This window comes from Tauraco erythrolophus, chromosome 1 (genome assembly GCF_009769465.1).
Source record: "Tauraco erythrolophus isolate bTauEry1 chromosome 1, bTauEry1.pri, whole genome shotgun sequence".
NCBI classification, from domain to species: Eukaryota; Metazoa; Chordata; class Aves; order Musophagiformes; family Musophagidae; genus Tauraco; species Tauraco erythrolophus.
In genome coordinates, this window is record NC_141465.1 from 43265939 (window position 1) to 43291980 (window position 26042).

General features: G+C 39.7%; 1 protein-coding gene across 1 annotated transcript in view; it reads right to left on the reverse strand.

Moving 5' to 3' along the window:
• Positions 1-5708: 5708 nt before the first annotated feature.
• The window catches only part of GK (glycerol kinase), a 46993-nt gene continuing 26659 nt past the window's right edge, over positions 5709-26042 (reverse strand). The window contains exons 16-20 of the mRNA XM_086608774.1: positions 23061-23145; positions 19611-19731; positions 16658-16801; positions 15578-15658; positions 5709-5842 (exon numbers count right to left, since the gene is read on the reverse strand). Coding sequence (XP_086464900.1) covers positions 5709-5842; positions 15578-15658; positions 16658-16801; positions 19611-19731; positions 23061-23145 — 565 coding nt within the window. The remainder of the gene's footprint in view (positions 5843-15577; positions 15659-16657; positions 16802-19610; positions 19732-23060; positions 23146-26042) is intronic.

Below are 26042 nucleotides of genomic sequence, written 5' to 3' on the forward strand. Positions count from 1 at the left end.
GGTGTGGAAGCACAATTTTACCTCCTAGGGCCAGCTCTGTGCTCTCAGGAGACTTCCAGGCTCAGTGACAGGGGTGACGAGACGAAGTCCAGCAGGCTTACTGGTCTTGATGGGTTAGGAGCTAGGCTTAAATTTGCATACAATTGTAGATATCACAGACAGGATTATTACATTTATAATTAACCAGAGTTAAGAGATCCTGCCCCTTTTCATCTCTGCTAGGATACCTGACATGGTATTAAAAAAAAAAAAAACAAACAAAACAGAAATACAGCAGAATAACGAATAACTGAGTGACATTTCCCACACTGCAATGGTCTAGCACAAGTATTAACAAATGGTTAGTCTTACTTTGAGACTTTTGAACACATAGGGAGTGCCCACAACAAAACAGCCAGTGAATGAAGGCAAGAAAGATAAAGAGAAGATGACGGCTGAATGGGATGCAGAATGCCAGGTTGCCACCTGACTGATTCAGCCACAGGTTACTGACAGAAGATCGGCGTCCTTGGTGGCAGTTTGCCCACCTACTGACAACGGGGTCAGGAACTCTTTCAGTAGACAAGTAGCTACACAAGGACAAAGTGTAATCTCAGCAGACATCCTAATGTCCAAAGAGATGGTCCAGGTTTAACTGGCAACAAGAATACACTTTCATATCTGGTGCATGAGGGTGAGGGAGCAAGGACTTCGTCTGCTGCCTGTGTGCAGCTTGTTTTGTGAATAAACAAAGAGATCCTGTTTCTTATGCTGCCAAGTGAGCACCTTTAATTACAGATGAAATTAGCTCTCCTGAGAAATTAACGCAGTCAACAAGTGTCTTTTTTAAATTATAAACAGCCAGTGCTTTTCAGCAAAGTGAGGTTAAGAAAACTAACACAATTCTCTGGGAATTTGTGCTTTAAACTTTTAATCAATCAAAAGCTTCAGATTTAAAACAGAACTTACCATAACTATATAGAAGTTTTTTTATATATTGCAGTTGTTTATGAACTAAACAATAAATAATTTATAATTTTCTCTCAAGTCACTTGTGGCATTAACTTAATGCTAACCTAGGTGGCACTAGCAGATGATGAAAACATCAAAGAAGAAAAAGAAAAAGACAAAAAAAGTAGAAAAAAATCTATGTTTGTTGAAAATGAGCATAATAAATTACATAATAAGTATCTGTGCAAATGGCTTTGGAGTACAAAACATGTCTTGCTTAAATAATGAGTCTGATGCATTGGGCCAGCAATGTCTAGTTACTTTGCTGATCAAATAGGAGTTTCATTTTTACAGTTAGGATCACATTTCCTCAACATCAGCTCTGGTAGGAAAATGAAAGTTGTTACAAAGCTGTTTTTTTGTTCTTTGGAAAATTCCCACCATATGGGATGCTAGCAAAGATTAATCTAAGGAACAAGGAATCAATCGATCTTACCTGTGCTCATATCCAAATGAATTGATACTGTCACCTGAGGGCTTTTTTTTAAACTCTTGCTTTTAATTCCTTTCTCATATTCTTTAAAAGTTTGTCTTCGCTGAAGAAAGATTACTTTTGAATAGACTATGTTTATTCTACTTTGTTTAAACTAGAAGAATTAAATGACTTCTAAAACGAGCTATTAAAATTGCTCTGATAACAGTCTGGTTTAGTTGAAGCCCAAGATGCCAAAGCTGTGTCTGCAAAAGCATTTCTTAATGCAGAGAAGAAATAAGATAGCAGTACAGCAATTTTGCTGTGGTAATACAGAGATTTAAGATCAGTCCCCACCTAAAACGTCAACAAAGCCAGTAAAAGCACAACATCGCCACTATGTTTGATGTATGTGGGCACTAAGATATCAACCAAGCAAAGTATCCTTACGCCTACGTGTAGCACAGCTGTGCTGGAAAAGGGTTACAGTGTGGGTCTGACTTCAGCACTGAAGTTAAGATGGAGAAGGAGTATTTAAATTTATACAAATGCAGGTATACTGTGCATCAAATATTTGGGTTTTGTTTGTTGTTTTTTTTTTTTCTCTCTCTTGAATGCAGATTTCCAGAAGCAGTACTCTGTTCTTGTCATGCTGTAAGCCAAATCCGTAAAACCTCCTGTGAGATACTACTCTGAATCTCAACAAATACCCAATGTGTGGACTTCAGTACAACTCTTATTTAGATCATCCCTCTGTATAGTGTTTCTTTTGGACTGTAACTACGTGGCCACCTGCTAAGATGCAAGAGGAAGGATTAGCTCTGTAAGGGCGGATAAGGAGTACCTGCTCTGAAGAATGTGTCTTTAAAAGCAGGACATTGTCTTGCATCTAGACACATGATTACATGTGCCCCAAGACTGTCAGATATCTCACCACAGAAGCAGGGTGAGGGGACAGCTGGAAAAGCCCAGCTTATTGTTCCTGTTCTGAAACAGGACACGGAGTCCAGGCTCAAAGTGATGGAGTAGGTAAGCAAACCCAAAATAATAAACCAATAGCTGTCAGCAGCCTTCTGAATGGATATAAAATGTTTGAGTTTTTTTCACGACCAGAGAAGAGAGACAAAGAGATATCTTGGAGAAACCTCTGCAAAGGCTGTAGTTCAGTGTAACTTCAAGCATCACAGTAATGAGAACCCACGCCTTATGCGCTGCAAAATCTCCAGCTTCAAAGTTGTCATGGTTTGATGTGGAGGGGGGGGTGGTTCTGGTGGCAGGAGAGGGGTTTTGGTCCCTGTGACCTCCCATGTTTTGGAACTGGGTTAGGCTTAGTTCTGGCCACCAGATCAGACTGCCAACCCCCTCAGGGTTGAGCCAATAGGGCACCTCTGCGAATTGCCCTATTTAAGTCAGGACAAAGGAACCGGAAAAGGTGCTTCGCCCAGGTTCGAGCAGAGAAGGGAGGAGGGCACTGCCCCCGCTCCCTGGCTCCCGGCCGGGCAGCTGCCTGCGTCGGGCCGGTGCCGCCCACGGAGGATGGCGGCGGTGGAGCCAGCTGGGGAACTTGGGGGCACCCCACTCCCGGGGTGCCCACTGGGCTGAGTTCACCTGGAGAGGACTGAGATCTGAGAGAAACCGCCACATCGACAGCAGGTCAGTGAGGATGGAGCGGGAGGAGGTGTGCTGGAGCCGAGTTTCCCCTGCGGCTGATGGTGAGATGGCAGGCGGCCCCCCTGCAACCAGGACGGCCTCGGTGGAGCAGAGACCCACTCACAGCCCGTGGGGAGAAGATGCCTGAGCCTGAGGATGGTCGTGTTGGGGTGCACGACAAGGCAGAGAGGCATCTGGAGTCTGCGTGACGACCCACGCCGGAGCGAGTGGCTACAGCTCCCTAAGCACCCGAGACTGTGGTAAAGCCCACACCGGAGCAATCTGTGGGGAAGGATTGTTTCCAGTGGGCTGGACTCACACTGGAGAAGTTTGTGGATTTTTCCTCGTGGGTAGGGGATCCATTGGAGCAGGGGAAAAGTGTGTAAGGACTCCTTCTCCTTTAAGAAAGAAGCAGCAGTAACAGCACGGAATGAACTGACCTGCACTCCCCCAGTCCCTGCCCTGTGTGCTGCGGGGGGGAGGAGGTAGAGCCGGGAGGAAAAGGAAAGGGGGGGGGGGGGGAAGGTGTCAGTTTTAAGATCTGGTTTTGTTTCTTTCTGTCCTCTCGAGTAATCGGGTTTTGTTTCCCTTTGTCCTTCTAAGTAATCATTAATAAACTCTTTTGCTTTGAGAAAGCCCTGTCTGTTTTGCCCAGGACCATGGTTGGTGGGTGCTCCCTCTGTTCTTGTCTCAACCCTCAGTCCCTTTGTTTTTTTTTTCTCTCCTCTCTACTTTACTGGAGAAGGAGAGACTGTGTGAGTTTTAGTTGCTGGATCAGCCTAAAACCACAACAAAAGTAAAAGAAAAAATAATAAAAAAAAAGAAACTTGGATCCTACTTACATCTGTTTTCTTCACTGCGGAACATCAGTTCATTTCAAAGTCTAGGCAGCATCCAAGATTAAATATCCATAGAGAGAAAGAAATTACCTAATTACGCTTTCATGGCCACTTTGTGGATAAGGACTATTAGGTAGTCCAAGTATACCAAGTATTGGAACTTCATGACTTTTGGGCAAAAATTCGTAACATTAAAAATCTTAGGGGAATTTCTGTAAACAAGAATTACCACACCTGTTGTTTTTCGTTCTATTATGAAAGAGCTCACTCTTTCCTCACATGTGTTTAGTACTACACATTTACTGCAAACTGGTTTGGCAGTACTGATTTACGGCGTGTAAATGAACTGCTCACATGCTGATGTTATCGTTGTTTCTATCGTAAGGTAGTACAGCTGTGACTCATGTCTTTGCATAAATATTTAAATTACGATTTCAACATTTTCATTTTGTGAATACTGCGCCAAATGTCGCTGTGATAGCTTCAACAGATGCTACTTTGAAAAGCAAGTGGGAATAACTGATTTTTTTTTTTTTAAAGAAGCTATTACAAAATCTTCCAATGATTTCAGATATTCAAGGATATTCTGTAAACCAGCATCATCCTACTGTTATAACCTTTGACCATCCTATTGCTCGTTATATTGATCTACCACTGCACTACACTGGGTTCTGAACTGCTAAAAATCTAGTGTGTTTTTTCCTACCTTCCCTAAGTGCTTACCTCATACACTGAATAATAAAACTATACCTGAACATTTCAATATACAATGTGCCTCATTTGCACATCAATTGGGACTTGGTATTTCACATACTCAAGAATAAACAAATAACCTATTTCAAGATTAGCAAACAAAATCTTTCAGCACTACTATAATGTATAATTTAATTAATTAATTCATTTAATATTAATTTTACTGAACATTGCTTAATATTACTTAACATTTAGAAGTCTGACAGACTTCATGTTTGTGGATGTAATACCAGCAATCAAACAGAAAGACTGGTAACAGTCAAAGAAATGATCTCATGATCTGAAATCCATTGCTGAGTATGACAGCCCTGGATAACTCTTGAGTCAGAAGTTCATCAATGAGCTGAAACCCAAACCAAGGAAAGGTACAATTTGTTTACTTTAAGGCTCATGTATTAGAGGGCCACAGAATAGAGGTACCATGTTGCACATGAAGTGGTTTGCACCTTTTTGAAGACTAACTAGGGTCCAAATAAGAATAGCTTGTGTTGGTAATGCAAGCTTGTTTTCTGGGGGAGAGTGTCTTGACGTATCTTGAGGTTTAACTGAGACACGACAATCATTATGTAGAGAACAATTTTAAAGTTATCATCTCATATTTTGCTTCACAATGAAGACAGGGATCTTGCGTGTTCTAGATAGGTGACACTCTCTTCTTTTTCCCTTCTTCCTTAAAACAAAAACAACAACAAAAAAAGGAGAATATCTGATGCCTCCAGTGTTTGTAGTATGAGAGCTCTAGAAACTTTTCTTCGTGTTAAAGCAGTTTCTTCTGCTGAAGGGTCAATTCTTCAGAATTGTACAACTGAAGAATCAATTCTCCCTGAAAAATCAAGGTTGACAAGCAGCACTGGCACATTCATTTCCAGAAAACGGTGTCCACAGAAGACTTGGAGTTAGATTCTAGTTATAAGCAGATAGAGACTGAAGCCATTCACGTAGTTTTTCAGGTAACCCTCCTTCATAATGGGGCAGCACTCGGCTTTAGTATTTGCGGAAGAAAGTGATGTTAATACTGAAACATCATGCAGGGTATGGAATATATATTTGTGTTATGCATCCTCTCAGCTGTGGGCTGACTCCTGTTGTTGGGCATGAAGCAGAAATACAGAAGGGATTTCTGTGCTTTGTCGATGAATCTTGGGTTCCTCTGTATCAAACAGTATGCTCTGTGGCAGGTTTTCAGTAATCGCTTCACCTGCAAGACAACATATGCAAGGAAGACGGATAGGACTGATGTAGTCAGAAAACTTAGCGAAAAATAAGTAGCTGAAGCGCTATCCTCAAAACTCTTGAAGCTGTTTATGAAGTATCATAGGAAATGTGGGTGCTGTTGAGCACGCTGACTAACCCATCCTGTTGCCAAAACAAATAGAAGACAACTCCAATGGCTTTAGATCTGGGAGGGAAAAGGCTTGCTCTAGACAGCGACAACTGATCACCAAAGCCGTCCTGTCTACAAGCTCTTTCCTAGTTGCATGAGACCCGACAAGTGTACCAGGCCACCACGCGGCTAAAGCTGCTGGCTCTTCAGTTCTCAGTGCGCTCCATGCCTCCAGAACTGAAAAGTAACGATGCAGGAGATCCTTCCAACTGAAGTGAATGTCCTTTCAAGGACAATCAGAGAAGGAACCCCCAGATCAGCAGCCCATGAATTAAAAGAAAAAGCACTACAGACAGACAGAAGTGACTCCTGAACTGATGTCTTCCCATTACAAAAAACTGAAGGACCCATATTTTTGGGTTTTGTTAACTACAGTTTAACTGTGGTCTCTTTGGAAGTGTGTTATCCCATGTTTGCCTTTTGGGTTGCTTTGAAGCATCTGGTGGTATAATTCCTTGTGAAAAATGGGGTATTAGATCAAAGCAAACAGGAATCTGAAAAACAGTAATTCTGCTTAAACTCCCACTATCAACTCCAACTCCTTAAACGATTATCTCTCAAAACTAACGCAAAGTAAGATAACAAGCCCACACAATAGGGCTGACTCTCCCAAAACAGATGCATACGTAGGGTAACATAGGAATAACTCCAGCTGAATAATGCTGAAATACAACGGTGGGCAAAAACTGATTCATATGAAGTGAACTGGTTTTGTCCAAAAAGCTAGCACTTCCTTTTCCCTGGCCTTTACTATTAGCTGGCTCAAGCCTTCAGCCCGCGCTGGACACGAGCTGCGGCTGACCTCATCACAGACTCACAGACTGGCTGAGGCAGGAGGGCACCTCTGGAGATTATCTGGTCCAACTCCCTGCTCAGAACAGGGTCAATAAAATCAGGGCTATGTCCTGTGGAGTTTTGAGTATCCTGAAGGATGGAGACTCCACAACCTCTCTGAGCAATCTGCTCTCGTGTGTGACCACCCTCAGAGTAAAAGATCATTTTCTTTGGTTTGAATGGAATTTGCTGTGTTTCACTTCGCGCCCTTTGCCTCTTGTCCTGTCACTGAGTGCCACAGAGAAGGGTCTGGCTCCATTGCCTTTACTCCCTGCATCAGCTATTTTTATCTGAGACTTCCATAAATGCCAGACAGTGATAATAATTTAAAAAAAAAACATACGAGGCTTGTGTTACAGCTCTTAATGGGACGGCATTCCAATAGCTACAGATCTAGGATTCTTTAGATGGAAAGATTATGTCTTGGATGCCGATATGGATATTAAGAAGCTTGTTTGTATAGAGTTCCAATAATAGACTAAACATTCTACTAGCTTTTGTTGAACTAAAATTCTTTAAACATATAAATTTCTGGTACTAATTACATTAATAAAGTTCTTGTCTTATTTTCCAGCTTGATGAATCATGGAATTTGAGTATGCTCTTGTGCAGCGCAGCTAAGGGCAAGGCTGTAATTTTGCTGTGTGAAAGGAGGACTCCTGAGTCTCACAAGCAGAGGGAGAAGTCTGACATGGAATAATTACATGTTACCTAAGGTTTCTTTGCTGTTATGTCATTTAAATTCCTTTTTTTTTGGAGGGAGGTTTGTTTCTGATTCATACAACTGAGCTCGGTATAGGAGACTAAAGACTTTGTAAAGTCTTCACAGTATGGAGGAAGGCGACACCTTTGGTGTGACGATGCAGCACTAGATGTGTAGAATACAATTGGGAGCTACACGGAGACAGAACCCATCAGAATCTGGCAGGCACACTCCATGCATTTCCCTCCACATCTACACAAAGCCCCACACTTCTTTCTTAAAAGAACAGAAACACCTTATGCTCCTGGCTAGCGCCCCCAGGAAGGTTTTCTATTCCATCAATATTTCTTCCTCCAGCTCCTAATGGCTTTTTGATCTGTAGCAAATACCAGATCATAGTGTAAGAACAAAAACCATCTGGCCTGTTGGCCCCACCAAGAGATGTTGTTTGAGACATTCGGATCAAACCTGTATTACGACTGTGTTCCTGTTCGTCGGTTTACTTGTGTTTTCCTGCTTTTTTCCTGACTATGGAGGGACGTGAGGAAACGTAATTTCTAGTCCAGTCCTGGAAACTGAATCTATCACTGAAAAGCCAAAGGCAGTACTGCGTGTATTTGATCCGTACGTTTGAGCGAGGAAAGGCGTGAGTCTGTGGCACCCGCGGAGGGTGCTCTGTTGTTTGATATGCAGCAGTGCACACCAATGCCTCCTCTGAAAACCATGGATGAAAATGTGTCTGAAAGGATACACTGACAGCTTACATCAATTTATGTACGGTATTTTAATACCAAGTTAACGCATTTCTCAAGTAAGAATTTATAAATCTGGTAATTTATAGAAAAAAATAAATCACAGCTTCACAAAAAGCTAACTTTCAACAGTTTGTCCCCTCCCCCCCAACACGCTAAAGTTTACAATATATTTCAACTATGTTGGTAGAAAGTTAACAGTGGTGTGAAATTCTTAAAAAATATTTGCAACAGCAATTGAAAATAAAATAATGATTTTTACTCAGTGAAAAAGTAATAGGAATTTTGTTTCCCAGTAAAAGATAAGTCAGAAAAGCAGCAAAAAATCCCTCTCCTACATATTACATGCTACCTTTCCCCTCGCCACATATGTCATTGGCAAAGGCAACACTTCAACACAAGTCGTTCCCGGGTTCAGTACTTTAGTGTTTTTGGCAAGAAGTCATACTCAGGAGTCCAGTGTTTGGGGTGTGTCCTGCCCTTGCCCTGTGTGCTCCAAAGGCTGCCGTTACTCCTGTTCCTTGGGGTAAGGTGGGATCAGCAACAGCTCCGTGTAAAGGTAAGGAGTATGAAGATTTTTCTGTGGGTTCATGTTCATTTTCCACTTTTTCTTCACCTCTCCAATACAAACTGGAAAACTCAGAAATGTTAGTTGTCACACCTCGCATTTGAGTATTTATAGGAGATATGGGATTTGAATGATGTTGTTATATTTTCACCCGTGCACAAAAATCCCCTCTGTTGAATTTACACGTGCAACCCCAAGACGAAAAACGTTCCTTCTCTAACTTCTTCACTAAAAGTCACATTTCAAAGGTCATTGCACTTGATAATAAAAAGGCAATTAATATGCATTTGATATTAAATATATTGTACAGACCTGAACTTCTGTGCAATCCATTGCTTCAATCACACACATATTTAACATATTTTTAAAAACTAACCCTCTAATCATAGTTTAACAAAGAAAAACAAACTTTTTTAAAGACTGTTTTTTTTAAAGACAAGTCTTTAAGAACAAACGCACACAAAACCCACTCCCTTTAACTCCTAGTGCATTTAAACATGTCTTTGAAATCCTCCATGTTGTTCCCACATATAATCTCGCCAGCCTTCTACAATGATCTAATGACACTACACGAGAATGCATTTTCTCTGACTTAACCAGTAAGGCTGGCGTTTGTCATGCTGTTGGTACCAACAGGAAAGCTGAAGGTAAGACTATTTGCCTTGTTCCTTTACCTGTGGAAGACAAAAAGTTTCAAAGTTGATGCAACTCAATTGTCACGCACGTTGCCTGTGAATTCCAATGGCCCATTTTAGGTGCCAAGTGCTTACTCTTCCAAGTCGGGGTTTTGGGTTGTCCCAGTATATTTTGCAATAACTTGCTCTTGCTCTTAAAACTATGGACAACGAAACTGAAAGGGAGATTTTGGTCCCTGTGACATACTAAATGGGATCAAGAACAAAAGCACTAATATTTAATTTGGAGTGGACCCCTTTAAGGAAAACTAAGTTAGCTTCAACTTTCAAAAGTTTAACAAACAGTCACTAAAATGTCCTTACGCAGGACGACAGATTATATGCAGTATTGGTCAAGAAAAGTGCATTGTACAGAGAAGTTTTAACAGCTATCAGTTGCCGAGGACCAAGAAGCTGTCCTGTCAATAGCATTCTGTATCAAATCTGTCTTTCCAAACTAACACAGAAGAGCAAGAACATGAAACACGGCCTTAACCAAAACATCTATTTACTCCTATCTCTTTTAAATGTACAGCTACAGGACTTAACGTCTTAAGTAGTTAGAACGGACAAACTGACTACGTACGCCAGAAGCCAAACCAACCTTTTAACTTTGTGATTGATCATTTTGATAGTACTCTGTGGACCATATCAGCAACCTCTTCATTGCCAAACTGGTGGTGATGTGTGCTAGCGATAATACATCTTGAGCTAGTGTTTAAAAGGTTTGTACCACTGCAGGTGTTTCAGACCAGTGACCACTACAATAAAACATCTTTGGCAACCACAGATGTATGAAAAGTAATTCACAGCAGCTGGAAGAATTCTAAGGTGTTCACAAAGCTCTAATAGTGCATCATTAACTTTCTGCAGCATGTTGTAAAAAGTACCAAAGTCCTGAAAAGGGTAGCTAAACATCTGACATTAGAAGTTGCAGGGTTTTTTTTATACCAACTTGCTCAGACAAAGCTAGGCTTGTGAAATTTTAGAGGATGACGTGAGATAGTCCACGCAAAGGCCTCCAGTGTGGTTGGAGTTGATGAGGAAGGGAGAAGAGCAATGAAGGGTTGATGACTAAAGTTTCAGTGTACCACTGGGAGGTTACTCAGGGACTCACAACAGATGGATTCATGAATGGATTTAGTCACACAAGTAGTATAATCATATTGGTGGTGGAATCTCTTCGGACAATAAAACAAAATGAAATAAAAAAATCAGTTGCATCCAGAGAGTCCATTAAGTAGTCTCATTTATCAGCACCTTAAATAAGAAAGAATGTGCATTAGTAACATTGAATTTACTCTAAAACATTAATAACACTCTATAACACAATTGAGCTGTAGGAGGAATTCAGTATAACGACCCTTTGTTTTCAATTAATGCAATTATAAATTAGATGTGTCTTGTGACACCAGATAAGCCAGCATTTAAGTGTGTGGGATGTGCATACAGCAGGAAAGAAGAGACCACACTATTAAGATGGGTAAATTTTTAACAAGTAGAAGAATTGAGGGAAGGTACTCCAAGCTTATTTTTTTCTGAATATGAGCTCAGCTTTCAGAAATCTGGGAAATATTATTGTAACTAATGTGTGCAACTGCACAGCGATCCCTATATGTACATGAGTATGCAATTTGGCAGTAACTATGACAACACAAGAAACTAAAAAGGAAAAACAGAATCTTAAAAAAAAACCCAAAGGTATTTAAGCAGGAAGAATACAGTATTACTATCAGCACTGACACACTCTGTGAGAATAAACTCAAAAAGAACTTTATACCCCAATGTCACGTCAGATGCCATATACAGCCAATCCTCACTTACATCTCACTTGAGAGGTGCCAATTTAAGCATGCAAAGGCATTTAAATTTGAGTCTAATAGAATATAGTACCACTTTCAGATGACTTCCACCCTTCAAAAAAGTACAGCTACAGGATATGTTGAAATATCTCAGATGTCCACTTCCAAAACTAGTGTGAAAAACTTAAAGAGAACCTTAGAATAAGGACTCCAGTCGCTACATATAACTTGCTTTAATAGTGAAACAAACAAAATGTTGGCCCTTTCTCCCTCGGGAGAGAAGAGGAATGAAGATCACAAAATAAGGCACAAGTAAGTGAACTGATTTTGATGAAATTATTAAATGATCTCATGAAATACAGTATTGTTTTTCATATTCAGTCATCAGGTGTTGCATGAAAAAGCAGCTAGTTTAGCAGTTTTGTAAAAGGGTTTTTGCCACGTTAGTGTTCTCTGTTCTGCCACAGCAGATTTTTCCTTCGCGTTTCAGTGATTGTAAAATCATGGCCCTGCTCTACAGAGACACATTCAACAACAGCACTGTTGCCATGCAAGACTTACTGCTGTTTCAGCACATGAAGGATGAATTCAACCCTCAGTAGATTCAATCCTCAAACCTACTATACTGACGACTGCGTTGGGAGTTCCCGTGTTTCATTAAAAGGTAAAATGTAACAAATTAATTAATGGAGTTCCTGTACTGAAGTTAGAAGGAAAGTCTGGTCAAACAGTTGCAGCTTTTAGAAGCAAAAGGGTATTTACCAGAGTAAATGGCTAAGGGGAAGCAGCTCTGCTCCAATCAGCAACACAAATTCTATATATCATGTTCTACCCTAACGCACAGCTGAGCAAAACTACAACCTGTACGTACCATCACTGATGCTATTCCTTTTTAGACATCACCATTTTAAAAACAAGTAAGAGCTGGAAATTTCTTGCAACTTCTCCTGTCTCCAGGCTTACCATGCAAATAATATACCAATATATTGGTATATATAGTAACTATATATAGTAACAGTCACTATATCAATAGTTACTGTTATCCGAAAACAAGGGCAAAAATGGGTTTTGAAGGCCAGACTGAGTTGAGATGAATATGTTTTCCACTTGTGAGTCAGAAAGGCACTGACAAGCTTAGGGAAGGGAGACAAAAACCCTTTTTCTACGAGTTCCAGCAGTGCAAGTTTAGACATGTATATGCAGGTTACTGATTAGTTGTTTTTATAAAGCAATAAACTCAGAATTTAAGTAGCTTATCTGCCCACTTAACATTGATCTTCATATTATTTTAGGTATCCCCCATGTGGTGAAGAACCCGACCTGGAATTAATATTCAAGTTGCTTAGTTCAGCTTGTTAAAAGTTTACCCACTTATTCACAGTTGGTTTTATTCTGTTCTTCAAAATCAAGATTATTCTCATTCACAGATACATTCTAGAGTTAGTAAAACAGTGTCAACCTATTTGTTTAGTTTGATTTTAGTTCTCCTACAAGCTCAGTCTCTTCCATGCAAGGAAAATTACAATTGAATAGTTAATTCAGGCTGAATGAGTAGAAACAAAATACAAACACATCATCACAGGCGCATGCTAGAGTCCTCAACTGTCTGTTTAATCAACACCGGGCCCCCCACACTATGAAAATGAAAACAAAGAAAGAAAAGTAAACAACCACCCCCCAAAAGCTTACTAAGCAGCAACAATGGCTATACTGTAAAATATTTTCTTTGAAATGAAATTAGTAAATACAACAAAAAGAACAAACGACATCACCATATAAACTTCTTTTTCTTACCATAATATTATCTTAATGAAATTTCTTACTTCTGGCACAAGTAACTAACACCGTCATCCATATTAAGAATTTTCTTTTAAAATAAACATACATCAATAGGTTGAAGATGCATCTTCATTGCATATGCACACATTCCCTTTCCCCAGTTTTGCAGGTAGGCTTTTTAGGGTCTCTTCTCTTTACACGAAATGAATTCACTTATCCATCAAGTGCAAAGCACAAAAAGAATATTCTCTAGATTTAGCAGATGGAGACTTCTAACCATGCAATAGTTCCAAGGGGATGAGAAAAATGAAAGGGGTGCATGAAGCCTTTCAGGGACAGAAGAAAAGTCTTCACTTTATTTAAATGAGATCCTCAAAATAATTTGAAATGCTATGAGAAGAAATACAGGATAAAGGATGGAACCTTATTCTAACTGCAGTACACACTGTAATGCAGGCAATGCAAAACTCTGCTATGCTAGGCTGCTCCAACCTATACCCTTTTTATAAACTGCGTACAGTCTGCATAGGTAGGCAAAGGGAGGAGACAGTTCAAGGTTTCCTGTGTATTTAACAATTATGAATTTCATGGCACAGGAGGATGAATTCGAGATGGCATTCACTTCGTTCCCTTAGGTACCACATGTCTAATTCACACTCTCAAACACTCGTGTGCATGAACAACAAAAAGCATCAGTCATTTTTGCTAACAATAAACAGACAGCATACAAAAAACTCCAACACCTAAACCAGAGTAGATGATAGCTTTTACAGTGATCTAGTTCAAATGATAACTAACCTGAGATGCACTTTGCTCCGATTAACATTATCATGCTACTCATAATAAAAAAACCCAAAGGCAGACTACAGAAGATACTAGTGTCACCTGATGTCATCCAGGGGAGGGTGTTTCCAGTCAAGCAAATCAAAAGAGAAATATATATATATAAATTGCAATTTATGTTTTAAAAATCATATGAACAGTAAAAAGTAACAAATGCAGTGACATTTGCAGAAAAACTAAAAAAGATCATGCATAACCCCCACAATAATTCGAAACAGGCTGTCAATAAAAAAGTTCAAATCCAAATTCCACTGTTAGCACTATCTAGGTTGAGACCATTTCTAGTGTTTTTCAATCTTAAATACTCCTAGCAGGCAGAAGACAAAGTTTCAAAGCAAGAACTAAGGAAAATAACATTTCACCCCAGTGTTAAACCAGATAATCACTGAGGGTAAGTTTTGATAAACACATCCTTTTTCACATGAGCTGAAGAACAAGATCTAGTTTTGTTTTCTACAAGGCAGAATTTTCCATCCTTCAAAAGGAAATAAAGATATGTAAGTAAGATACATATCAGGCATGTGGGACTTCAGGATACATAACAGAGAGTTTAAAAGTAAGGCTACTAAATCATAATCGACAATACTGAAGTGAATCTTGTTACTCATGCCAAGTTACCTACTTCCCTTCCAAATAGCCTTGAGATAATTGTTTGTATAACCATGGTAAATAAAATATTTAAATCAACATACAGGATGGTAAAAGGAAAATTTTAGCATTCAAGAACAAAGTAAGGGACTTCATGCAGCTTGAGGGCTGCAACCGTGGATTCTGGGGGGAGTTTACATTTTGAGGATTCTTTAATTAATACTTTTCCTTCTAATAGTTTTTCCAGCAAAAGGGAATTAAAATGAAGATAAGGCCCACAAATGATGAGTTGTAGGATGATTCAGGACTAAAAACTTATCTTGAAATAGTGCTGAAATAAAAATTTAAATTATAGATCATAGAAAACTGCAGGTTTTATTTAATTCAAATCCAACAGATGAAAAAGCCCTCTACTTCAAAAGAAAGTTCTTATTCAGCCCTTCGAAAGTGTTTGTATATTCCCTGTGTGCGAACAATAGGTCTACACAATTCTTCACTTTATGAAAATTTCTTGCTCTTAGCCCTTGTAGGTCAAAGAGATTTTGATGTGGCTATCAATCCCTCCTTCCTATACAGCAAATAATAAAGGCAAGATATAGCAAGAAAAATCTCAGGATGAAACTTCTATCCTTTGCAACATGAGGGTATAGTATAAGAAAGTTTATGTAACCCCCGCACTGTCTCAGAATTGTGCTGTATCTCTTCTTCTAGGTAAGACTTTTTTCTTTTGTAAATCAATGTCATTCTGCAAAAACTGAAGTTAGTCTTGATTACATGTAATCTGTTTTCAGAGCCCTACAAGATATTGCTTGCGTGCTCCTTTCAAGAGGAAGATCTATCTATCTCTTTTACTGCTTTGTTTCCACAGTGGTGTTAAGTAATAATTTTTAAATCACTGGAATAGTCCAGAGATGGTATGAACAGAAAAAGTCACCAAAATCAAGATTAACTACCTAGGCTAAGTGGCTAGTTAATAATACTTGACCTGCATTAATTTCTGATTTACCATTTGGAGGAGCTTCTGATGTCTCCCAGCCCATGGATTTCATCACAGCTTTCTTCCATCTGGCATAGCGAAATTCACTTTCTGATATTGAGAAATCAGCAAACAGAAAAGCCTCTCAATACATATGAATACTACTACTAGAATTATGAAGCAAACACTACAATATTAGCTTTCCACTTTTTTGAATAGTATAGTTTGTCTGCACAGAACAAGTATTATACAATTCTGTTTTGAGTACAAAAAACCAAAACAACCCAACCCCCCCCAGATATGCACAGTATGGAGAAATAAACCTTAAAAACAATTTTCTGTATGTTCACCAATAAGATTTAAAAGTAGGACAACATGAAGCACTTGCTATTCATGTAGAAGCCCTTCTGTGTTGAAAACACTGTCTTGAAGTAGGGATTACAGTAGTAATTATAGTAGTAGTAGTAATTATAATCGAAACGGTAAGACAAAATTCTGTATCAAAAATTAAGAAAACATTGAAAAGACAAAAATGTATTTGTCTTCCACATGGATTAACCATGTCAAGTACATGCTTTCCATCTCTAGAAGCACTTAAAAACTGATGAAAAAGTTAGTTAGCTAAAAACCAATGATTAATGAAGGCTTTTTAAAGCCAAAAGAAAAGCCTCCCAAAAATAGTCAGTCTGTCCTTTCTACATCTGTGAAAACTCATGAATGCACAGGAGGTTTAGAAGACATCTTTCTCAGTAAAAAACTTTCAAGATTTCTTTGACTTTACTTGCTATAAATCAAAAACTACTAACTGCAACGACCAGTGCCAAGCTTCTTTCAAAAAGAGGAAAGAAAAAAACGCAAACACATTCCCCTGTGGAATTATGCTGTTTTAACCATTTTCCATCCTTACTATACCATAAATGGACAAAACAGCAAGTGAAATGCACTTTTCTCTAAACTCAGCACTACAAAGTTGATGTTCAACATTTGTGAGGATATTCATATATAGCTGGTTTTGTATCAGTATGTTAGACTGCAACAAAGAAAAAACTCAATCTGTTGGACACAAAATACTAAGTTTGCAATTTCTTAAATAATATGAAAAGGTTTTACCCTCTGGGTTGATCTGTGGTTCAAATCGTTCACATGTCACTGCTGTCAAATCTCCAGGATTCAGGCTCCAAATTCCAACTCCTTCTGCAGCTCCTGCTGCCATAGCAGCTCCTAGCGCTGTTGTTTCAGGCATTGATGGCTTTACTGAAGTAAATCACAGAGAAGGCCATGATGATTTTTAATGAAAGTCACCTTGATGACATCAAAACTAAAGATTCACACATACATCTAGAATGATACATATTTTCTGTAACTGCCATTATGCTTCAAGTTTACCAACTGCAAACCTCATTTTATTGCTATTCACATGGTTATGAGGGTAACTTCACCTAAGAGCCATCCGCGTCTTGGAAATATCTCAGATCACTACTTCCTTCGAGACTGAATCATGCAATTGCCCATTTTCATACCACATGTAGGGCTGCTGACCTCAACCACCGGTTTCCTTAGAGTACTCCTGTTAATAATACACTATTTTTTCTGCCTTCTCCGTCTCTCCTCAAAGCAGTGATCACTGGCTAAGTTATCAGTCTTGTTCCCATGCTCTAGAGACTGTATTATTAAAAACATTTATATTTAGAAGAGGTATCTTAAAAGAGGCTACACACTTGTACTTACTAGCTTGTTTGCCTTCCACAGATGCTAGAGAAGACGATCCCACCATCCCACCTCCAAGATGTCAATGGTAGATCTGTTCCACTAACTCTAGAACTGCCTGCTTCTCTGCTTCAGGCAGAGGATCCTTAAAATCAGATTTTATTGATCATATCCTTGCATCTGCTAACTATGCATCTGCACAGATAGTATGAGCTTTGTGTATTATACACTATTAAAGGCAAGATATAATATCTCTCGAGTTAAAAACTTTCCACTGAAGTGTCTCACATCTATGTATAAGCAACACCACGATGTTTATCTAAATTATTTTCTAGATGCTGCATATTAGGCAAGATTATTACATTTATGCAGCAAATTATCAGTCTTCAGTACAGATGAAGATGTATAATGTCATATTGTGACATACTGAGCGACATACTGCATCCTTAAGAATGCTAATGTACAGCTTACAATACTCAGCAAGTTGGTATCTGCTACAGGTGTTAAATTATGTCTTCAGATGATGAACCCTTTTCACTGACATTGAAATGCTCCAGGTTTCAAGTAAGATCTTTAAAGTGCTTCAGTGTATTGAAATACATCCTTCAAAAGCTAAAAAGACTTCTTATTATTCTAGGGGGCTTCTATGAAAGAAGTGTTACACGATCATTTCTAAAATGGCAGCATTGCTGTTGGATCAGAATAATGGTATTGTAAATGCTCATTTGCCTCAGAGAAGACCACCACCATTGGGGTTTGTATTTCATACTATGCATGCCAAGAAAACTGGTTGCAAGATCCCCACTTTTGTTGTAATCTCTATTCCCTTCTTTGTGGCTGCTGCAGGAGGAAACAGAATGGACAATGTGTTTCATGGGTCTTCTTTTACTTTGTAAATGAAATCAAAGGTTTGTGAAGGCAAAGGGAACAGAAAAAAGGGTATTTGCTGAAACACAAGAGCAAAACACAAGTAGTGGAGGTGCAAAGTTCTGATTTATCTCTGAGTAAGATTCTCAGAGTGTGTAGGTTTTGGCTGGGATAGAGTTAATTGCCTTCATGGTAGCTAGTATGGGGCTACGTTTTGGATCTGTGCTGGAAACAGTGTTGATAACACAGAGATGTTCTCATTATTGCTGAGCAGTGCTCACACAGAGTCAAGGCATTTTCTGCTTCTCACAGCACCCCACCAGTGAGTAGGCTGGGGAAGTCAGGAGGGGACAGAGCTGGGACAGCTGACCCCAACTGACCAAAGGGATATCTCACACCATATGATGTGGGCAACTAAACTGGTCAAGGGGCTGGAAAATAAAACTTATGAGGAGCGGCTGAGGGAGTTGGGGCTGTTTAGCCTGGAGAAGAGGAGGCTGAGGGGAGACCTGATTACAGCCTACAGATACTTGAGAAAAGATGGTGGGGAGGTAGGGGAAGGGCTCTTTACATTAGTGTTGGGTGATAGAACAAGAGGAAATGGGTATAAGCTTAGTCAGAGGAGATTCAGGTTGGATATTAGGAAGTATTTCTTCTCTGAAAGGGTTGTCAGCCACTGGAATACGCTGCCCAGGGAGGTGGTTGAGTCCCCATCCCTGGATGTGTTTAAGAATAGGGTGGATGATCTACTTAGCGATATGGTTTAATGGGGATTAGGGACGGTTGGACTGGATGATCTCTAAGGTCTTTTCCAACCTAGAAATCTATGAATCTATGAATCTATGTCAGGCTCAGCATATAAAGCTGGGGGAAGAAGAAGGAAGGGCGGACATTCTGAGTGATGGCATTTGTCTTCCCAAGTCAACATTACATGTGATGGAACCCTGCTTTCCTGGAGATGGCTGAGCACCTGCCTGCTGAAGGGAAGTAGTGAATGAACTGCTTGTTCTGCTTTGCTTGAGCACATGGCTTTTTCTTTACCTATTAAACTGCCTTTATTTCAACTCACAAGTCTCCTTATTTTTGCCCTTCTGATTCTCACCCCCATCCCACCAGCGGGGAAGTGAGCAAGTGGCTCCATGGGGCTTTGTTGCCAGCTGGGATTAAACCATGACACAGGGCCAACATGTTGCAGGAGAGCATTAATTTCATTGATTTTAAAACTGTTAGATGTTTAGAAATTGATACGACAACTTTAAAGTTCAATACCATCATAGTGCTATATTTTAACACAAGATATAATTTGGCGATTCTCTAGGAAAGCGAACTTCAAAACTGGATGCAAGTTTTAAAAACTTTTCCTGACAAAAACCCCAACATTTGCAAGTAGTAGCAAAAGACCAGCAACAACAACAAAGCAAGACATACAACATGCCCTCATTAGCCATTACAAACCAATATTTGTTTGGGAGTTGTGATTTCATCTTACCTACTGGAATACAGAGAATGTCTGATTGGAGTTGCATGAGGACTTTGTTATTGGTCATTCCTCCATCTACTTGTAACTGATTTAGTGGTATCCCACAGTCCTTGTTCATGGCATCTAAAATCTTAAGTAAGAGTAATACATGTTAGGATTTAATTGCAGAGAAATCCATGATACCCTCTGAGTGGAAAATACTGATAAGTCAGCATTTGCTGAAGAGTGTTAAGAACATAATTTCACTCCCCTATATATCAAGAGGGAAAAACAGAGGTGGTGACAATACAGTTTTAATATAAAGCAAATGCAGTCTATTTATTACAGAAATTCTAGTGTAGGAGATGTTTCTCCTCTGATACTCTATCTAGCCTATGTGTTGCTTATATGGTTTGAGAAGAAGAATTTTGAAGAAAAGCTGATGACAACTACAACATTTATCAAAGGTAACAAAGGAAGAAGTAATACTTAATGGAGTCCATACTTAATGGAGTCCTTTAGGTGACTACAGTTTGTCCAGATACTTTCTCTAATTTGATGCATTAAAGAATTGAAAAATCAAAATGTTTGAACTGGCAATCTGGAAGACACTTCAATAGGAACCGCTGAACATTGAACTGTTTTGAAAGAGCATCCTCTTGAAATATTTTCAATTCGTTGTTGAAAATTAAGAATTTTACATTTCACAAGGCAGACTGCAAAAATAAATTGTTAGTGTAATTTCTTGTAAAACTGTTTCCTACTTGTGGGCACAGTGGACAGCTGAAAAGAAATGCGTTGAAGTGTTTGCAAGGGATAATTAGCTAAGAATGGAGTATTTAATTCACTGATACCTATCAATATGTGTTTTAGAGGGTGTCCTAAAAATGTACGATTTGTCTCAAACCTTAGCTACTGGTAACACCACAGCATTATCCTACAAGCACCTACTAAACGAGCAATAGTGGGGGTTTTTAGGGTTTTGTAAAAGCAGTCAATTAAACATCTCATTTACGTTTTTTAAGGTTAGTACATAATTTTTGTTGACAAAGATAGCCATTAACTAGTGCAGAGTGATTTTCTCCTTGTATTTTTTTATTTATTTGCATAAAAAAGAGGTGTGCTTTTCTCAGCTTAAAATGACAAAGCAACATAGACCGGAAAAAAAGACCAAAACTACACCACCTTCAGTGCTGTTCTGTAGTTCGTGAAGTACTCAGTTATACAATCTTTACCAGGAAAAGTCAATATATTTTTAAAAAAAATAAAATCATCGTAGGTTTGTAAGGTACTAAAAACTATATAGAGATGAGTTGTTTAGCAGATTCTACCCGTTGCCAGAAAATAAGGCAGTAAGGTCCTTTACCAGAAAATCTTTAAAAGAACAACTAAAAAAACTGCCACAGGACAAATAGTGTTAAAAATTAGAAGGTAAAAGGCCAGCTTTCATGGTGGCAAAATCTGTCCATAGGCACTGTTCAATACATTAGAAATAACCTGGAAAAGAAGATTCATAGCACAGCAGCAAAGTTTGCTGGAAGTACTAAGCTAGTACTTCTCCCCACCACTTACTTCATTATGTATCATTTTACATTTGTCTGGGCTGATTTCACCTGCCTTTTTTACCATTTAGAACTTCAGCAGTGCTTCATAATCTCAACTTTAAGTACACACCTTGTGGGGCTTTGTCTACCACTCGGCAAGAGCACGTTGGATCATACTATGAGCTCAGTAGAGATTAAAAAAATGAAAAGAATGCTAGAAAACAGGAAGGGATGAACAAAATAAATCATGATCATGCTGCTGCTATCTCTATTGTTAGTTGGACAAAGAGCAAGGTAGCCAGGTATGTAAGTTTTGTCTAATAACAGCATTGTGGAGTTCTTAGAACTGAAAAATTGCTTATTTTTCCATAATGCCTTCTGGAAGAGAAAATGTAACAAGTGTCATCTGTCTGCATAGAAAGAAGCTTTTTGGATGACAAGGAACAGAACCTTGGAAGGATCAGATGGCACAATAAAACAAGCAAAAACTGCAATGAACATGAATTTGAGGGTTTTCCTGAGGGATACAAAAGACTTTCATCTCAACTGGAATTAAAACAAAATCACTTTGTTTCTGAAAAGACAGAACAACGTATCTTTGAAAAAACTACATATATTTTATCTGTGTCACTAGGACTTAATCTGTTAATTTAAGCGTATCCAGAGACCTGATTGGGCCCTCCTGTCATTTTGATAAAAGCATACTGCCTAAAGTATGAGGAGGCACTAGATCTGTTCAAACAGTGAACTTCACCCTCAGTCTGAGAGCTTTATAACCCTCCCTCCTGTTTCCAGCCACATGCCCTCTATCTCGTTCTGATGTTTGCTACACTTCTCTGCAAGGCAGCTGAGGTCATTGATCCAGCAGAAAAATAGCCCAGCAAAAAGAGGGATAATTTTCTGCTGGAAAGTTCATTCAGCTGTCACATGAGAGAGAATGGATGGGAGGAGGGACAAGGAAATAGAGCAACAGACAACAAACTAGACTATCAGTTTAGTTCTGTGTAACTTTACCCTGATATCTAGTACCAGAATTAGAGCTACACGCTACTTCCAAGCTCCTTCACAACTTCCTGAGGACTCACAGGCTGTTAGCACAGCTTCAAAAGCAGATGCCTGGGTGAAATTTCTGGCTGCCTTTTCCCAAATGGGTTCTTCTTACTCTACGTCACTACAGAAACAGCAAGCTGCTTTCCTCCTGACCCACAGCTTTAGCTCGGTGTTATTCTAAAACTCAGTATGTTTAAATAACAGCAATTAAAAAACATGCAATCAAATCAAGGTTTGACCGTTACCCTTTGGGGTCTAGGGATTTAATTTTCTCCTGTATTTGCATGGAACACAGGGAGCATAAATTGACAGTAGATGGTAATAGAAAGATTCTAATGCTCAGAACATACTGATATCAACTCCTTGCAGAACACCAGCTAAGGCAAAACAAGATGTAATGGGCTGGAAGCTGAATACGGATTTCCCTTGGTATGTTTGCTGTTGTCTTGCTTTAACTCATTTTTCTTCTCGTATACCAAAAAACCACGTAAGCCATCTCCACCACAGCAGACAATATAAAATACAGTCTCCTGTGTTGCAGAACTAATGCAACTTTCTAGTTATGGCACTGGCCTTGTCATTTTAATGCTTCTATGTTCTGCCCCTCAAGATATTCACAAAATACATTCAGTTTATTTTAAGTGCTGATAAAAAGCAGGATTGACATCCCAAAACAATGTACCACCCAATCAGATCATTGTAGCTAAGTCCACAGGAAAAAATTTTCAACATCAGTACCACATGAAAAGAAGAAGAGCATCCAAGTATAATATAAAGCATATGATTAATCTTCATTACATCTTTTCAATCCTCTCCCTTCCTGAAGAGCTACGGTCCCTGTTATTATAATAATTTACAATTAATTTAGGATCCAGTTTGCCTTTACCTCTCGTGTTTGAAAGCAGACTGCTTCTAGTGCAGCAAAGGCGATGTGGTTTTTATTTGTAAACTGAGTAAGGCCACAGATAATGCTGTTGAAGAGAAAAAAAACCCAACAGTTAGGACACACTTCCTTACCACATATACAGTTACTTCAGACCTAGGCTTCTAATTCAAAGCTCATTAGTTCCATTGTATGAGGACTGCTTTTTAACATCAAAAAGCTTGTTTCTCTTTAATCTAAATTCCCTTATTCTTCTTTTCCTGACAGACATGCTTTCAGTGTCCAATCAATACAATTGCCATGAATTAAAATTTTATTGCAAATTTGCATGCAAATGGGTGCATATTCACCCATACACACAAAAACACACACACGCACTAATATTCTAGTCTTCCTTTATGAAAAGGAAATGTACGATCAAGGCTGATTTTTCTTTAAAAAATACTATCATCTATCACTAAAACCTTAATAAATTCTGTAGCGCCTTCAGTTCTTAAGGAAAAGCCTAGCGGGGTCAGTGCTGTGCTGTAAATGCTTGAGATTGTTTTCAGATCTATTCTGACCACCAGTTGCTTCTGCACCTTCAAAGAGGTTTTTGGATATGGAAATTATGCAATATCTAGCCATGTGTAAGCTGAATTCTGTCAACGCACTCTGAACTGCGGAGCAAATAATCATCCTTTTATTCTATTTCAACATCTGAGGGATAGTAGAGTACTATACAGAAATGCTGCTATATTTGGTGCCAGATATATGTAAGTTCAAAGATAGTAAAGGACGTTTTTAGTTGCTGCCATTCCAAAGATCAGCTTTTAACAGTTTAAAAGTTGAACACTGCAATGTGAAAAACTCAAAAAAAATCTAACTGAAAGATTATTTTTTTCCCCTCAGGTACCAAAAGCATCTAAATTCTAAAGATGAAACTACTTGAAACCTTGGGAACTAAATATTCTTTAAGATTTCTTTTTCCACTTCAGGAAAAGTTATATTTAAATTTGTTATGCTTCTGTGACTTCCTTGGCATGTTGTGATTCCAGCAACAGTAGGCAAGCTCACAATAGCAGAAAAGACAAATAGAAGGTTATTGTTTGAACAAACAATAGTTCTAACAAATACCAGGTAGGTAAGTCTTAACAACCAGGAAAAGGACTGAAAGGTGAGGAGAAAAGTGTTCAACAGACTGGAAAGAAAGCTGGACATAAGGGAAAGGAGAGGGAGGAGAAGCGTGGAGGAATTAAGTGACCTGTATCATTTGAGACAGTGAATGCAGCAGCCATGGGAAACTTGAGCTCTTTTGTTGCCTGACAGCTCACAGGTATGCAGACCTTCTCTTTCTCTTTAGTGAGATGAAAATCAGAATCAGAAATGTGTAAAGAAAAAAAGCTAGTCTCATTAGGGGCAAGAATGATACAACTATCTTATACTTGCCCTCAGAAACACACGATCCAGCCCAGATGTTACCCCTGCCCTCCTTTTTTTTTTTTTTTTTTTAAGGAGGAGAGTGAGTAGCTAAGCTAATTAATCCTTCTTTTTCTCCCAGTTGCAGTTGCTGTTTTGAACAGATTAAATACGAAAGAGAAACAGAGTAGTTGCTTGAAGATACCACAGAGAATGATGCATCCAGACATACAAGGCTGGATGGTCACACTCAAAGAGTTGCGGTCAAATGGCTCAACATCCAAGTGCAGACCAGTGACGAGTGGCATTCGTCAAGGGTTGGTATTGGGGACAGTGCTGTTTAACATCTCTGTTGACAACATGGACAGTGGGATCGAGTGCACCCTCAGCAAGTTTGCAGATGACACCAAGTTGTGTGGTGTTGTGGACACGCTGGAGGGAAGGGATGCCATCCAGAGGGACCTTGACAGGCTGGAGAGGTGGGCCTGTGCAAACCTTATGGAGTTCAACAAGGCCAAGTGCAAGGTCCTGCACGTGTCGGGCAATTCCAAGCACAAGTACAGGCTGGGCAGCGAATGGATTGAGAGCAGCCCTGAGGAGAAGGTGTTGGTTGATGAGAGCCCCTCTACTCTGCTCTCGTGAGACCCCATCTCTGGAGTACTGCATTCAGCTCTGGGGCCTCCAACATAAGAAGGACATGGACCTATTGGAGCAGGTTCAGAGGAGGACTATGAAGACAATCTGAGGGCTGGAGCACCTCGCCGCTGAAGGCAGGCTGAAAGAGTGTGAGTTGTTCAGCCTGGAGAAGAGAAGGCTCCGGAGAGACCTTCTAGCAGCCTTCCAGTACCTAAAGGGGGCCTACAGGAAAGCTGGAGAGGGACTTTTTCCAAGGGCATGTAGTGATAGGACAAGGGGAAATTGCTTTAAACTGAAAGAGGGTAGATTTAGATCAGATCTAAGGCAGAAATTCTTCCCTCTGAGGGTGGTGAGGCATTGGAATAAGTTGCCCAGAGAAGTCATGGATGCCCCATCCCTGGCAGTGTTCAAGGCTAGGTTGGATGGGGCTTTGAACAATCTGGTCTAGTGGAAAGTGTCCCTGGCCATGGCAGGGGGGTGGAACTAGATGATCTTTAAGGTCCTTTCAAACCTAAACCATCCTATGACTCTATGATTCTATGCGGCTCAATGGCCGCACTCAGAGAGTAGTGGTCAACGGCTCAATGTCCAAGTGGAGACCGGTCACGAGTGGCGTCCCTCAGGGGTCCGTGTTGGGCCCGGCCCTCTTCAACATCTTTGTCGGTGACGTGGACAGTGGCATGGAGTGCACCCTCAGCAAGTTCGCCGATGACACCAAGCTGTGTGGTGCCGTCGACACGCTGGAAGGGAGGGATGCCATCCAGAGGGACCTCGACAGGCTGGAGAGGTGGGCCCGTACCAACCTCATGAAGTTTAACCAGGCCAAATGCAAGGTCCTACATCTGGGTCGTGGCAATCCCAGGCATAAATACAGACTGGGTGGTGAATGGATCGACAGCAGCCCTGAGGAGAAGGACTTGGGAGTACTGGTGGACGAGAAGCTCAATATGA